Source organism: Salvelinus sp. IW2-2015, linkage group LG8, assembly GCF_002910315.2.
Source record: "Salvelinus sp. IW2-2015 linkage group LG8, ASM291031v2, whole genome shotgun sequence".
NCBI lineage: Eukaryota > Metazoa > Chordata > Actinopteri > Salmoniformes > Salmonidae > Salvelinus > Salvelinus sp. IW2-2015.
The window spans coordinates 49,062,185-49,078,451 of NC_036848.1; the positions used below are offsets into that span (position 1 = coordinate 49,062,185).

Here is a 16,267-nt window from a genome sequence, read left to right on the forward strand (position 1 = left end):
GAGTCAGTGTATATGCAACAGTTTGGGCCGCCTAATTTGCCAGAATGTTACGTAATTATGACATAACATTGAAGGTCGTGCAATGTAACAGGAATATTTAGATTTATGGATGCAATCCCTTAGATAAAATACGGAACGGTTCCGTATTTCACTGAAAGAATAAACGTCTTGTTTTCGAGATGATAGTTTCCGGAATCGACAATATTAATGACCTAAGGCTCGTATTTCTGTGTGTTTTTATGTTATAATTAAGTCTATGATTTGATAGAGCAGTCTGACTGAGCGATGGTAGGCACCAGCAGGCTCATAAGCATTCATTCAAACAGCACTTTAGTGCGTTTTGCCAGCAGCTCTGCTGTTTATGATTTCAAGCCTATCAACTCCTGAGATGAGGCTGGTGTAACTGATGTGAAATGGCTAGCTAGTTAGCGGGGTGCGCGCTAATAGCGTTTCAAACGTCACTCGCTCTGAGACTTGGAGTGGTTGTTCCCATTGCTCTGCAAGGGCCGCGGCTTTTGTGGAGCGATGGGTAACGCTGCTTCGAGGGTGGCTGTTGTCGTTGTGTTCCTGGTTCGAGCCCAGCTGGGAGCGAGCAGAGGGACGGAAGCTATACTGTTACACTGGCAATACTGAAGTGCCTATAAGAACATCCAATAGTCAAAGGTTAAGGAAATACAAATGGTATAGGGAGAAATAGTCCTATAAATACTATAATAACTACAACCTAAAACTTCTTACCTGGGAATATTGAAGACTCATGTTAAAAGGAACCACCAGCTTTCATATGTTCTCATGTTCTGAGCAAGGAACTTAAACGTTAGCTTTCTTACATGGCACATACTGCACTTTTACTTTCTTCTCCAACACTTTGTTTTTGCATTATTTAAACCAAATTGAACATGTTTCATTATTTATTTGAGGCTAAATTGATTTTATGATGTTTAAATAATACATTTAAGTTTAAATAAGTGTTCATTCAGTATTGTTGTAATTGTCATTAACACCTGAAACCCCACCTCTTTAAGGAATACCTAGGATAGGATAAAAGTAATCCTTCTAACCCCCCCCCCCCCCCCCCCCCCCTTAGAGTTAGATGCACTATGTAAATGGTTTGTTCCACTGGACATCATAAGGTGAATGCACCAACTTGTAAGTCGCTCTGGATAAGAGCGTCTGCTAAATGACTTAAATGTAATGTAAATGTAAATTAAATATCGGCCGATTAATCGGTATCGGCTTTTTTGGTCCTCCAACAAACGGTATCTGTATCGGCGTGGAAAAATCATACTCGGTCGACCTCTAGTCTTGACTACATTTCCTATTCACTTTGCTCCTCATTTCATGTATATTTTCATGGAAAACAAGGAAATTTCTAAGCGACCCCAAACTTTTGAATGGTAGTGTATACACTGTACATGACAGTAATGTATGGAGGATAAAAGTAAATTACGTTTACACACATTTTTTATGTGTAGTATTTTCACACATATACTGTAGCTCTAAATGTCATGTTAGCATATACACTGCCTGCCACCATCATCATCTTGATAATTGTTTGGCCTTTTAACACCTTGTTTACCACATACATCTTTGTTAATTAGAGTATTTTTACAGCATTATTTGTCTTGACAAGTTGTTGATAGCCAACTACTTTTTTGCCAAAGTCACATGGACTAAATATAGACACAGACAGCTACTCCACCCGCATCCTTCTTCCTTCTCTCTCTCCCTAACCCCACCCCACTTCTTTTTTCTGTTCCCCCTCTCCTATCCTCCCTTTTCTTTATCCTCTTTCCCTCCCCTCTCCTCTCCCCTTTACTGTCTCCAACTCCTCTCTTCACTGTAGGGAAGTACGTCACCACACCTAGGTTGGACAGAATTGGGTTACCACGTGGACAAGCTGCTGTGCTACTTCAGAAAGAAAGCCCAAACCACAGCATACTGTCTGCCAGAATGAATAACTGCAGAGGAAAGATTTCATTGTGGCACAACATGTTGTAGGCAACCTTAAAACAGATTGCATTATGCTAATATGACATTGCATTATGTTAATATGACATGGCAAATTATCAGTCTTTTCTCCTATGAAAGGTCAATGGTTTGTGCACGATCCCAAAAAGCCGTGAAAGCTGTGTATTTTTTTCAGACAGTCAGTATTATGGCCATGTGCTATCCTTATGGATTTCAATATAATGAAGTACAGTTTCTGCCTATAGTATATCACATCCTATCAATGAGGTAGCTAACCAAAATTATAAGTGTACCCAATCTTACGAAAACCTAGAGTTTATGGCCCCAAAGAGACAGCAAACCAAGATTTGGGTTGAGCTTCAATCTTGCTCCTCAATACCACCATCAACCATCCCACCATCACCACCACCATCATCCACTCCATCGTACTACCAGCGTCCATCCCACCATCAAAATCAGGATTAGTTTAGATCATGAATCATAAATCCCTCAGATCTACCAAAGCCAGCTGAGTCCGTGTGCAGTCAAAAACACGATTTCCTTTGTTTTATATATATTTCCACACTATGAGGTTGGAATTATACTGTGAAATTGTGAAAAATATGATAACGTCCTTTTAGTGTAAGAGCTGTTTAAAAAGACTGCCTGAAATTTCCGCCTGTCGTGGTGGAATGGAGTTTTGGCCTTCCATGGTGACATCACAAGGCGGTAAATTGGTTAATAGACCAATAAGAAATAGAGTTCCAAACGTCTCTGCCAATAACAGCTGTTTTCAGTGTTCCCCTCCTCACTCAGACCACTCCCAGACAGCCCTAGCAAAATTCTACTTTGAGAAATGTCTCTTTGCTAAGAAGCATTTTTTTTTAAACTATTTTAATTGAAAACAATAAAAGTATGGTACTTAATTGTTACAAAGAAAGGATTTGATACTAACATAATAACAGCTGCATTGGCCCTTTCAGATTGGCTGCCTGGTTGAGTTCCTTTAGGCCCAAAGCAGCCATTTTTCTCTCAATATCAAATCAAATTAAAATTGTCAAAAAGAAACAAAAATAGCTTCTTAGTAAATAACAATTTCTTGAGCAAGAATATTTCTAGGAATTCTGGAAGTGGTCTGAGTGGGGAGGAGAATATGGAAAACGAGTTGTTATATTGGCAGAGAAGTTTGGAACTCTTTTCTTTTGGTCTATTAAATCATTTAACCAACAAGATCTCTTGGTTTTACCAATTTGACTTCAGATTCGAACGTTTATCCACGTTTCTTCAAACGTCAAATTTCGAAGTGTTTTTGACACCGTGGCTTGACTCCTCCTTCTCAAAACCCATTGGAGGAGAACGTCAGGGGAGAGGGACCTCTGGCTTTCTCATCCAATTGGTTTTGAGAAGGAGGCAAAGAGAGAGGAGAGAGGACGGGAGGAATTTGTAATTGAGATTCTCCCATATTCTATTTCTATGGTTTCATACCTCTGACGGTACATCATGACATTTGGATAGCTCAAGAAAGAATAGCTGCCTGGTGTCTATATGTTCGTACTCAGCAGAGGGAGAAATGGAGAAAGGAAGATGGTTCCTCTCAGGACAGTGGCAGCCATGATCCGTTCTCACTGTATTCTCACTCTGTCTTCCTCTCTCCTCACCAGGATTATTATTCTCCCGACATCTGACATGCAGGAGGCCGGGCACGCGCGCGCGCACACACACACACACACCAGGCATACCACACACGGCACAGTACCTCACTGTGTTCTGCACATGCATGAACAATAGAGCCCAATTGCAGAATGACTAGTAGTCAAGCCTAGTGAGGCAGTGTGTTTTACACACACCAAAGCACTAGAGGCCCGACAGCACACCACATCACACAACAATGGTGATGAAAAACAAAGTGAGGTTTGAACGGTAACCATGGATTGTAGGTGCCATTGTAGTCATTCATCATCTGTCGAGTTCAAATGTATATATGTAAATACAGTGGGAGAACAAGTATTTGAGATGACACTGCCGATTTTGCAGGTTTCCTAAGCTTACAAAGCATGCTAAGGGTCTGTAATTTTATTCATAGTGACACTTCAAACTGCTGAGAGAGCGGAATCTACAAACAAAAGATCCAGAAAATCCACATGTATGATTTTTAAGTAATTAATTTGACAACTTATATTTGCCCATGACATAATATTCTGATACTCAAAAAATCGAGGAACTTTAATATTTGGTACAGAAACTTGTGTGCAATTACAGAGATCATACGTTTCCTGAGTTCTCATTGAACCAGGTTTGCCACAAGAACTGCCAACAGGGATTTTGCCCACGCCCAATACAGACCTCCTCCAGATCCTTCAGTCGGCTGTCGCTGGCAAATAAACGATTTCAGCTCCCTCCAAAGATTTTCTATTGGGTTTCAGGTCTGGAGACTGGCTAAGGCCACTCCAGACCTTTGAGATGCGTCTTACGGATGCCACTCCTTAGTTGCCCCTGGCCTGTGTGTTTTGGGGTCGTTGTCATGCTGGAAGACCCAGCCACGACCCATCTTCAATGCTCTTACTGAGGGAAAAGGAGGTTGTTGGCCAAGATCTCGCGATACATGCCCCACTCCATCCTCCCCCCAAATACGGTGCAGTCGTCCTGTCCCCTTTGCAGAAAAAGCTCCCCAAAGAATGATGTTCACATCATGCTTCCCATTTGGGGGTGTTTTGGGGTTGTCTATCCTTCTTCTTCCTCAAACACGGCGAGTGAGTTTAGACGCAAAAAGCCTATTTTTTGGTCCTCATCAGACCACCATACCTCTCCCATTTCCCTCCTCTGGATCATCTCAATGGTCATTGGCAGACACCTTCAGCACGGGCCTGGACATGAGTGGATTGGAGCAGGGGGACCTTGCCGTGCGCTGCAGGATTTAGTGTGATAATGGTTTTTCTTTGATGACTGGGGTCCCAGCTCTCTTTCTTCATGGTATTGACCAGGTCCTGCCGTGTAGTTCTGGGCTGACCCCCACTTCCTCAGAGCAATGATGCCCCACGAGTGAGATCTGCATGGAGCCCAGACCGAGGGTGATTAACCATCAGTCTGAACTTCTTCCATTTCTAAGTAATTTGCGCAACATTGTTTCCTCTCACCAATCTGCTTGCCTATTGTCCTGTGAGCCTCATCCCAGCCTTGTCCAGGTCTACAAATTTTTATGCCCTGATGTCCTTACATCAGCTCTCTGGTCTTGGCCATTGTGGAGAGGTTTGGAGTCTGTTTGAGTGTGTGGACAGTGTTTCTTTGTATACGGAACGAGTTCATAACAGGTGAGTTAATACAGGTTAATGAGTGGAGAACAGGAGGGCTTCTTAAAGAAGAAACTAACAGGTCTTGAGAGCCGGAATTCTATGGTTGGTTAGTGATCAAATACTTATGTCATGCACAATAAAATGCAAATTATACTTAAAATCATACAAGTGAAATTTCTGGTTTAGATTCCGTCTCTCACAGTTGAAGTGTACCTATGATAAAAATTACAGACCTCCACATGCTTTGTAAGTAGGAAAACCTGCAAAATCGGCAGTGTATCAAATACTTGTTCTCCCCACTGTATATGAAACGTTCTACTGTAGAATACACCATCATGGGAGTATCAGCATAAACCATCTCCCAAAACCAATAGAGGAGTCTTCCAAAGTTGCGTCTGAGAGAAGGTTACTGTTTGGGTTCCCATCCTGTGACTGCTATTCCAGACATATTCTAAATGAGACCATGTTGGCTACTGAGGAGCTACATGCACAAGACAATCAAATGTACGAAATTGTCTATATCATAATGGGAGCATCAGCAGTATTAAAAAAAAAAAAACATTTAACCTTCATTTAACTAGGCAAGTCAGTTAAAAATAAATTATTATTTACAATGACGGCCTACCGGGGAACAGTGGGTTAACTGCCTTGTTCAGGGGCAGAAAACAGATTTTTACCTTGTCAGCTCAGGGACTCGATTCAGCAACCTTTCAGTTACTGGCCCAATGCTCTAACCACTAGGCTACCTGCCGCCCCTGTGCCCCTGAACCAAAGGAGCCCCTAAATGATGGTTCCTATTTGTATTTCCACCCTGTGAGAGGCTGCTCTCGTCAGGGCTAATATTCCTCTTAGGCTACACTCCTCCAGGAGTCAGTTTCATATTTATGTTCAAGCCCACATAATAAGTACCACCAATGGAATACAGTGTCTGCTCTGAGAATAATTGAAGAGAAGAATATAACTAATGTGGCATGAAGTAGCAGGTGTCTCACTGCAGGGGAATACAGAAATGAAGATTAGGTGTCAGTCCCTATGGGCCCTGGTTAAAAGTAGTGCGCTATGGAAGGAATAGGGTGCCATTTGGGATGTAACCAAGAGATAATGTTGTCTTTACTTCATCAACAAAGCCATTAGCAATGCAACGAGGAAATGACAAACAATGATAGGAAATAGACGGAGCTTGTCCAAACAGTAACACCTTCTCAAATGGGATCATTGAAAAGATTCACATTTCCAACATCTGCCTTCAAATCACAGAAGAATATGGTCCAACATTGCACCAACATCTATAGGCCAAGATCTAGCCATAAGAGCACATGAGCAATGTTAGAAGTCCACTATCTTCTCTGAAATGCTAACCTTGAAATCAAGCAAAATGTCACCAAGAAAAGGTTTCTGATGTATTTCACATTTCTTAAATATACTTAATTTAGAATGCTTAGATGATGCTATTGTAACCACTCATCAAAGATCGATAGAGCAAGATTGAGTTGGAAGAAATGAATACAGGTGGCAGGGCCTCTAGTCTTGGCTACATGATGTTATGGAATACACAGTATACTGCATACAGCACAGGAAGTGGTGGCACCTTAATTGTGGAGGACGGGCTTGTGGTAATGGCAGTAGCAGAATAGGTGGAATGGTATCAAACATGGTGTCTAGGTGTTTGATGTCATTCCATTTGCTCCGTTCCAGCCATTATTATGAGCCATTCTCCCCTCAGCAGCCTCCTGTTGCATACAGTTACTGCAAATATTCTACACATATGTGCCTATTGTAGTTGCTCCATATATTTTCTTTGCYTGTGTATGTGGAAATCACTTCCTTCATCTTCTTCCAAATACTTATCGTTTTTAATGACTGGAAACTTTCAGAAGGAGGTAAAGCCATTGGAGATGAAGAAACGTCATAGGTCAACCATTCCCTGGTGACCTCTTCCAGGTAAAGGCAAGACACCTTAGAGAATGAGGAACACCTGCACGTTGGGCTAATGAGCCCTTGCAGGAGCTCAACCACTCATTAACAACCTTACAAACAACTATGACAGCATATGTTAAAAAATTGTTGTATAATGATTAACCTATTTTGCACTGGAGGGTAGGTTACTTGAAATTCTTGAATTGGCCTACTAGATAAGGCCTAAAGACCTATCGGGCCTACAGGCCTGTTGGGCTATCCTGGTCTAGAGGAAGAGAATATGTGCATTTTCTGTAAACTGTTGGACTACTAATACCGCTTGAAATGATGGAAAACGATAAATAATCATGTCGTCTTGTTGTTTAGATAAAGGGGAGCTGTTGGATATTGTTAGTAAGACAGACAACGGCCCAAAAGAGAATCCAGATATCTTACCTTCGCTGCAGTCTTTGCCCTGGTAGTCGGTCTGCGAGCAGTCGCACGTGGCTTCATCGTTAATGACATTGCAGACCCCTCCATTTAAACACATGTTGGCTGCTGCACCACAGAGGTCGTTAATGACCCCCGCGCTGTTTAAAAGCGCAGATTCCGTATTGTTGACCTTTATGTCCGTTATCCATCCGGTAAAAGGTACATGGTCCTTGACCACAGCTGATGTTAACCTTAAAGCCACAGATCGTAATTCCGGTGGTATTCCCCCAAGAAACAAGTGGCTGAAGACAGTCATATCCCTTCTTTTCGACTTCACTTCGACCCACTTCACTTCATTGTCCACCATTAGCGTTGTGTTTTTAAAGTTTCTCCATATTGTCACAGCATGCCACTGGCTGTCATTGACCGCTGTGTTGGTTAGAACCGTTGCAGGCTCAGCGCAGAAGATGGAGAATCGAAGACTGAGTTTACCGTTGTGTATTAGGAGTTCTAAAAAGTCGCAGAATCCCTCGTCATCGAAGTACACTAACAGCCCGTGGGAACTCTTAGTTTTCATGTTGAAGCTCATTTCACTCTCACAACATGCATTCCACATTGGAAACCTGGCCCACTGGCCCTCTGCGCCTGTAAACTCCATAGTAGCCCCCATGTCTACCATACAGCACAAGAGAAGGCCTACCCATATTAGATGGGCGCCATGCCGCATTGCAAGAACCATGATGTGACCGAATTGTTCTTTAGGTCTAGGCTACAATACCGCTGAGTCAGATTTCAGACGGAATTGTCTTTTATCAAGCTAGATGAAGTTAGGGGTAAATGTGATGTAATACGCTGACTTACCACTAAGAATTGTGTATGTGAACTGACACATTGTAAACCTAAATTAATTATTTTGTTGTCATAGCCTACCAGCAAGCTACACTAGTCTCCCGAAGAAAATACCATCTTTCAATATAGGACCACTTTCTGTCGCCCCAATATCCCAATTTCTCAGTCCTATATATTTTAATTTATTCTGTCAATATCTTCTGTCTCTCTATTAGTTTTTTTCTATAATCCAGATTTTCTTCCAAAAACAGGCAATGGTGATTCAGAATCCAATTTCCATCAGGCCTTTTATTTTTCTTGATTTTTGAATGTTTCTTATTTTCGGTGCCAGGCAGCTAGAGCGCACCAGTCGGTTCTACTGCTGTTGAAACGGCGTCAATAACCATCCTATTCACACCAGCGAGAAGTGGCGGGCATCCAGAGTCATTGCTTTTGGCTTCTCACCCTGCATCCTCCGCCAAACAGAACGATTGTTATTGTTTGATTGATTATCGCATGGAGCTTTTCTTTTTTTTCCAAGGCCAGTCTCTGATCCAAAAAGCTTACAACATAATGAGAAGACGATCTGTAAAAAGAAAAGCAAAATAAGAACGGACAGTTCATTTTGTTTTAGAATCATTTTGTCTATCAATTTGTCATATCATGTTAGCCATCTTACATAATTATGATATATTCAGTAGAGGATGAACGGAGACCCCAAGGAATTGTGGGGAGCTGCGGTGGCGTGCCGATTGAAAGCACAGGAATCTCGGGATCTAGACTCAGTATTGCCAGGTAAATTATGTATGTTTTGGTTGCAAAGAGAGCACATTCGCTCACACCTGCACGTCCTTATGTGTTCTATATCAATGGAAGATGTATTCTGTCTCAAAGGGTAGCCTACGTCGTTAGCGCGGATACGTTCTCTTTGCGCACACACATTCTTTGCGCACAAGGCGGTCGCCTGTCCAACAAATGTCAGGGAAACTTAACATAAGTAAGCATTTCATTATTAGTCTACACCTGTTGTTTGCGAAGAATGTGACGGATAACATTTGATTCGATTCGATTTTCATGTAGGCTATGTATATATGAATGTTTCACTGCAATTAGAAGCAACTTTCTCAAAGCAAATCTAAGCAGCTCACAATTACATAGACATCAACTAGCAATAGTCACCACCACTAGGCCTACATCATTTAATTAAATTACATCTAGAGAGATCGTTTAGAATTGTAAATAGCTTATTCGAAAAAGTCGATCAAAATATGTCTACAGCAGTAGCCTGTCTTATGTAACACACTTCTTTCTCCCCATAGCTATCCCAGGGGGGAGAGGATACTTTTACCTTCCCCTATGAACCCTAATAGCCCGCCACAGGTGACGATATTATACGCCTCACAAAATGCTCCGCATCCAAGCAGCAGCATCCACAATCCTCTCAGCACAGGAACGTTCCATGAACTCTCTCTATACATAAGTAGATCGCATTCTAAATGTTGTGTTAGATAGGATAAGTGTTTTTGTTATTCTAGAGAATCTGCATGTAATGAAACTGCTGGAATATTGTTTGTAGGTTTCCTCGTTATTTCATATTTTGTTTAACTCAGACATTCCAGTAGAATTAAGACAAGCGCATGAATTCAGAATTTTCAAAGGGGACGAGTTGCCTACCAGACCTCGGTTCAAATACCATGTTAACTATTTAAGTTACTTTCACATACATTTCGAAGGAAGTATTTGCACACGTTCACAAAGTAGTTGCTTACATTTGGAAAGTATTGGCATGCACGGCATGTATTTTTTTTTTATAGGAAATTACTTGAAAACAGGGATAGAGTACTTTCAAATACTTAAAATCGAAGTTGTTGAATTCGGCCACATTGTTTGAAAATACGAAAATACACAGGAAATAAGTAGCCTATGTAGAACACGCATACTTAAATACGCATGTATTTGAACCCAGGTCTGGACAGGACAGACAGAAAATGACCTTTCAATCAAACCTAAACGAAAATCATTCCATCCAAATAAGCTATACAGTTTGCTAGAAGCCATAATAGACGGGGGATCGGGGACTGGAAATGAGTTACAGAGATTCAACCCATATCAAGTCAAATGTACCATAATATAATGACAGAATGGCATGAAGATAAACATGAGATTCCACAGCTGGCCCCATTACACTGGCTGTCTTACTCTCAACACATCAGATGATATTAAATTGACCCGTGCCTTCTACAGCAAACAAATTTAGCATATAAACGTGTTTTTATAAGGCACTTGACAACATCCCTTAAATATTGCTAACAATAATTAAATAAAATCTGCGGATGACACAGTTCCAAACGATTATGCATGTTTTATGATTTTTCATCAGCTATTCCGTTGCCCGTCTAGCAGCTCAACCTACTAGAGAAAAATGAAACCATACATGGAAAATACAAGGTCTCTTTTACCTGCATCTAGAATCTGATCATGCATGGATATCCAGGACCGACCCAAATCAGAACCCAAGTCCTCGTTTTCCTTACCAAAGTATTGGAGGATCATCTCTTGTTTCGAACACCACCTTTCATCTTAATTAGGCTACCCACCAAATAACATCACCATGCAGTGATCTCCGACTCAAACTACCCCAACAGATCCACACTAAAAACCCTCAGCCTCACACTATTTTAGAAAACTGTGAATCACCGCATCATTGATCATCAGAGACCGAAAAAATAAATGAGTTATCTCTCATATGTTCTAAAACTTACCAACACCTTTATAACGATTGAAAGAAGTCAACTCATAACGGTACTTTACCTAGGTTATTCCTCCTTTTCGATCTTCAGAGAACGAAACAAATGTAGATAAACAGAGTCCCGGGAAAATCCTGTAATTTTGGTGAGGGAAAAACGGTGCAAACGGTGCACTCTGCCTCCCTGCTGCGCTCTGCAACAGACTGTCAGAAGGCAGAGACAGCGAGCGGATCACGTGTCTCTCTCTCTCTCTCTGTGTAGCTGAATGGCTACCGCCTACTGGAGAGGGGAGGGGCCGAATGCTGCAGCACCTTGGACAGCGCCGTGCGCCGCTGCGCAGGTTGACGTTTATTGTCACGAATCTTGTGCTGGAGGCAGAACTGAGCGATTTCCGTAGATGGGGTAGCTGCAAATTCAAAATTGTCTGGATCATGAAAACAAAAATGTGCTTTTTGGTCTTAATTTAATGTTATGGTTAGGCATTAGGGTTAGCAGTGTGGTTACGTTTAGGGGTACGGTTAGGGTTAGGTTTCAAATGAAATTGTATGACTTTGTGGTTGTGCCAGCTAGTGACCATTCTGCAGAGCTGCCTCCAGGGCAAGATTCATGACAGTACATGACAACCTGCCGCCGCTGCTGCCGAACGAACAGAATACATATTCATCCACACTCACCAACCGTTGCCTCGGCAGACCTACGTGAAGTCACATTTCGTTACAAATAATACACGAATAATATGTCGATGAATTAGAGAGACAGGTGGGAAAAAAGAAGGGTGCGGTGCAGGGAAAATTAGTATTCTGTCGGCAACGGGGGTGGAAAACGGAAGAGGGAGAGGGGAGAGAGAAGCGATGCAACGTAACAGCATCAGGCTGCGCAGCGAAGTGATGTGGCGACGTTTGAGGCCGGCAGGGAGTTCTCTTGATAATGGGATTTTTCTTACCATGAACACATTCTTTTAGTTGAAGTAGTGTAAGCTAAACAACATTATTGATTCCCTCGGGTAAATGTAACACAGCGAATTAAAGTGGACACTGTCGTTTAGCAAGTCTTATAAAAAGCAGGCCAACAAGAGCATATAGACTACTGTTCTGTAAAATGATCAGCTCTTGCTTGTTATAGCTTAAATCAATACTACAGTTAAGGGATATGATCATAATAGCCTACTTTGGGAGTGGTGATATTTGAAAATGTTTGATATGATATAGGCTAATTAACAATATAAAACATTGAACCATTAGGCCTACTTAATGTTTCCATTTGTCTGTTTGTTATAGTTTGGTAAACGACCCAGCTCCACAGTTAATCGTCTCATTCCAACCCTCATTCAGAACATATCCTCATGACCAATGAGTGAGTCCGGTATTTCATGGCATAAATAAAAGCCAAATAGCGGTCCTGGCGCTAACATTTGACCCACTGAGGGACCCTCACTATAACTATTCTAGATTGGTGTCTGAAGGCATCGCGGTCCAATCAATCGTTCGATTCAGCAGGGATGGACGAACCGAATGGATTTGATGTGACCATTGACCCCGCCCGCGCTGTTCTAAAACGTGATCACAGCAAGATGATTGCATTGTTGTCAAAGGCAATATAATTGAATGTTAGAGAGATAATCCGTTTCATTTAAAGTATTTTAAAGTGTACTCTCTTCACACTGTTCCTTTTTCCAATTCAATAGTACTGGAACATTGTGCCTTTGCTGTGTGTGTAATAATAAAAAATATAATAATAATAATAACTTATGTTTGTGTCTGTGTGTATGTATGTTATTGCTATGAAGGCATGGTCATGGTTAATGTTTGGCTACAGACAAGGCAGTGAGAAAATTCATGATCAAAGGAGATGAAACAGACTAAGAAAATCTTAATGGGAAATAGTAATTCCCCCCCCCCCCCCCCCACACACATGTAATGTGTCCTTTTAAGTATGTACAGATCATTTAGTCTGGATCTAGATTTAGTGCACTACTTTTGATCAGGGCCCATAGGGCTCTGGTTAAAAGTAGTGCACTGTGCAGGGAAAGGGGTGGTACTTGGGATGCGTTCATACTGTTTTAGAATACCGTTCTGACTCAGAAAGGGTGTTGGAAGGACAAGGTCTTTTCACAATAATATCATATTTTTTAAACTTTCAAAGCTTTTTGTATTTAGCCACTATGCCGAGAGTGAACACAGAGTTCATGAACACAGAGTTCATGAACACAGAGTTCATGAACACAGAGTTAGTGATCACAGAGATAGGGCACTTTATATTAATGTTGGGCTTCAGATTTCCTCTCTATAGGCTCATACAAGGATTAGACAGTCAGTGCTGTTCCATGTTAGAGAAGCTGACTTTGCTTCTTCTTTAATGGTTATAAGAATTAACTGTGCTATGCACTCCTGCATACTTTGACTCTATACATTAATATTGTATAGTTACTCATGTGTGGATACAAAGACATTGATTTTGTGCACTTGATTTGTCAAGAGTGATAGTGCACTGGAGCTAGTCATGATGTAGAAAAACACAGTGCAACAATGGTTCCGGTTCCTTCAGGACCAGCAGTAACTCAAGTACTCTTGGTTCAGGACCATGGACAGGGCACCAATGGTAACTCCAGTAGACCAGCATATAGTCTAGTCTGGTTCCAAATGTAGTGCACTACTTTTGATCAGGGCCCATAGTGCACTAAGCAAGGAAAAGAGTGTTATTTGGGATGCACTCATACTTTTAAAGGAAACAGTTCTGACTCAGAAAGGGTGTTGAAAGGACAAGGTCTTTACCCATTAATATAATATACTCCACCGTTCAAAAGTTTGGGGTCACTTAGAAATGCCCTTGTTTTTGAAAGAAAAGCACATTTTTTTATCCATTAAAATAACAGCAAATTGATCAGAAATACAGTGTAGGCATTGTTAATGTTGTAAATGACTGTTGTAGCTGGAAATGGCTGATTTTTAATGGCATATCTGCATTGGACTACAGAGGCCCATTACCAGCAACCATCACTCCTGTGTTCCAATGGCACATTGTGTTAGCTAGTCTAAGTTTATCTTTTTAAAAGGCTAATTGATCTTTTATTTTTTTTCATGTTTTTTACCCCCCTCTTCGGAGAACAAATATCTTATTTTATTTTTACATCTTTTTTGCTACATATACATTCATTTTACCTATACATTTTACATACACATTTACATATATATTTTACATATACATTTTACATACATGGTACTTTTATATATAGCAACAATACACTACCAAACAAACTCTTTAATCCCAACCCTCAGCCACTCTCTGCCCATCCCACCTATCACCATAGACCACCCTTGTTTGGTTTCCATGTGCCATATATGTTTCAATTGTGCTGTGATGTTTTAAAACATTTTTGAATCTTTCTAATTGTGTATTATCCACAGATTGTGAGATAAAGATGAAAATCTTTCCTACAAGTATTGTTATATTACTTATTGACTGGCTATGGCTTTCCAGATTGCCCAACACTGCTATTTGTAAGGTTCATTTTAAGTGCATGTTGTGATTTTTTTAACCATTCCTGAACCTGTGAACAGAAACAAGCTACATAGGGGCAATACCAGAATAAGTGATCTATTGATTCTGTCTCTTCGCAACACAATCTACAGAGCTGAGGTTGTTGTCTGCCCCATATACAGTATATAGCATTCTGTTGGTGGCAAGAATTTTATATAATAATTTAAATTGAAAAACTCTAAGTGTTGAGTCAAGTGTAGTTTTTTGTACCAGTACATAAACCATGTGCCATGGAATTTGTACATCGAAATCTCCTCCCATTTATTTTGCAGCATGTATGGCGCAGCTGTCAACATTTTTGTCCTCAGATGAAACTGGTATATTTTTCTATTTATACCAATTCCTTTCAGCCAATTTGTATCTTTAATATATGGCAGGCAAACAAGTTCCCTACATTCTCCCTTTTCCACTTGCCTCCTTCATTTTTGTGGTAGTGCTGAAATCAGTTGGTTGTAAATTTGGATTGAGCAGATATTCCCATATATTTTCGATAACTGCGTATGTGATTTAACTCCTCCATTTTTATTCCTAATATCATTAATAAATATAATACACTTTTTTTTTTATCCATAAAGAATGTTTTTTTATGAATCAATATTTTTGAGTTTAACCATAACATTTGTTATAATATTTTTTCTATTTTTTTTCTGGAGGATAAAACTGAAATTGTAACCAGCTTTGTATGGCTTGTTTAAGAAAGGCTGATACTTTAAACAAAATTAAATTTTCAATTAGTCGGAAATGAGAAGTTGTAATCTGTATGAAGGCAAAAAAGCAATTTTTGAACAAAGGATGAGCTTTTCTTAATAATCTACTGGAGAACCATTTTGGGTTTAGGTATAATTTATGTATGAGTGGAACTTTTAGGTCGAGTTTTAAAGCTTTAATATTTAATAATTTTTGCCCCCCAAACTCACATTAATTATATACATAGGCACGTTTAATTTAGTTTGGCTTAGCATTCCAAATAAAATTTAATTTTTTGTTCATACGATTTTGAAAACTATTAATCTAGAGTAGGCAATGCCATTAGTAAGTAACTATACTGTGATAGGACCAAATCAACGTAATAATAATCAAGATAATCAACGTAATTTTGACATAAATAGACAATTATTTACCTCTCCATAGTTGCGATATCTTATGTGTTTTTGCTAACATTCAACTGAAATGAATTGTGGTAAGTTCATTTATATTTTTGAGATGTGAATACCAAGTATGTCTACTTCACTATCCGCCCATTTTATTGGTAAACTACAAGGTATTGTAGTTTTTAACGATCCAATAATTAATATGGTACACTTGTCATAATTAGGTTTTAATCCAGAGACGCTAGAAAAGTGATCAAGATATTCAAATTCAATGAGACTGTGCAGGGATCCAGATTGTGGACTTAAGAAAAAACTAGTCATCAGCATACAATGACACTCTTGTTTTTATCCCCTGGATTTCTAACCACTTGATGTTCTTGTTGGATCTAATTTTAATAGCTAGCATTTCAATGGCCATAATAAATAGATATGGAGACAACGGACAGCCTTGCTTTACTCCTCTTAAAAGCTCAATACTTTCTGAGAAGTAACCATT

General features: G+C 40.1%; 1 protein-coding gene across 1 annotated transcript in view; it reads right to left on the reverse strand.

The window, feature by feature from the left end:
- Window positions 1-11,357, reverse strand: part of LOC111968067 (neurexin-1a-like) — a 594,370-nt gene extending 583,013 nt beyond the window's left edge. Inside the window, 2 exon segments of the mRNA XM_070444976.1 lie at window positions 7,593-8,982; window positions 11,208-11,357. Of these exon segments, the coding sequence (XP_070301077.1) occupies window positions 7,593-8,307 (715 nt within the window). The 5' untranslated portion in view covers window positions 8,308-8,982; window positions 11,208-11,357.
- Between the last annotated feature and the right edge of the window lie 4,910 nt (window positions 11,358-16,267).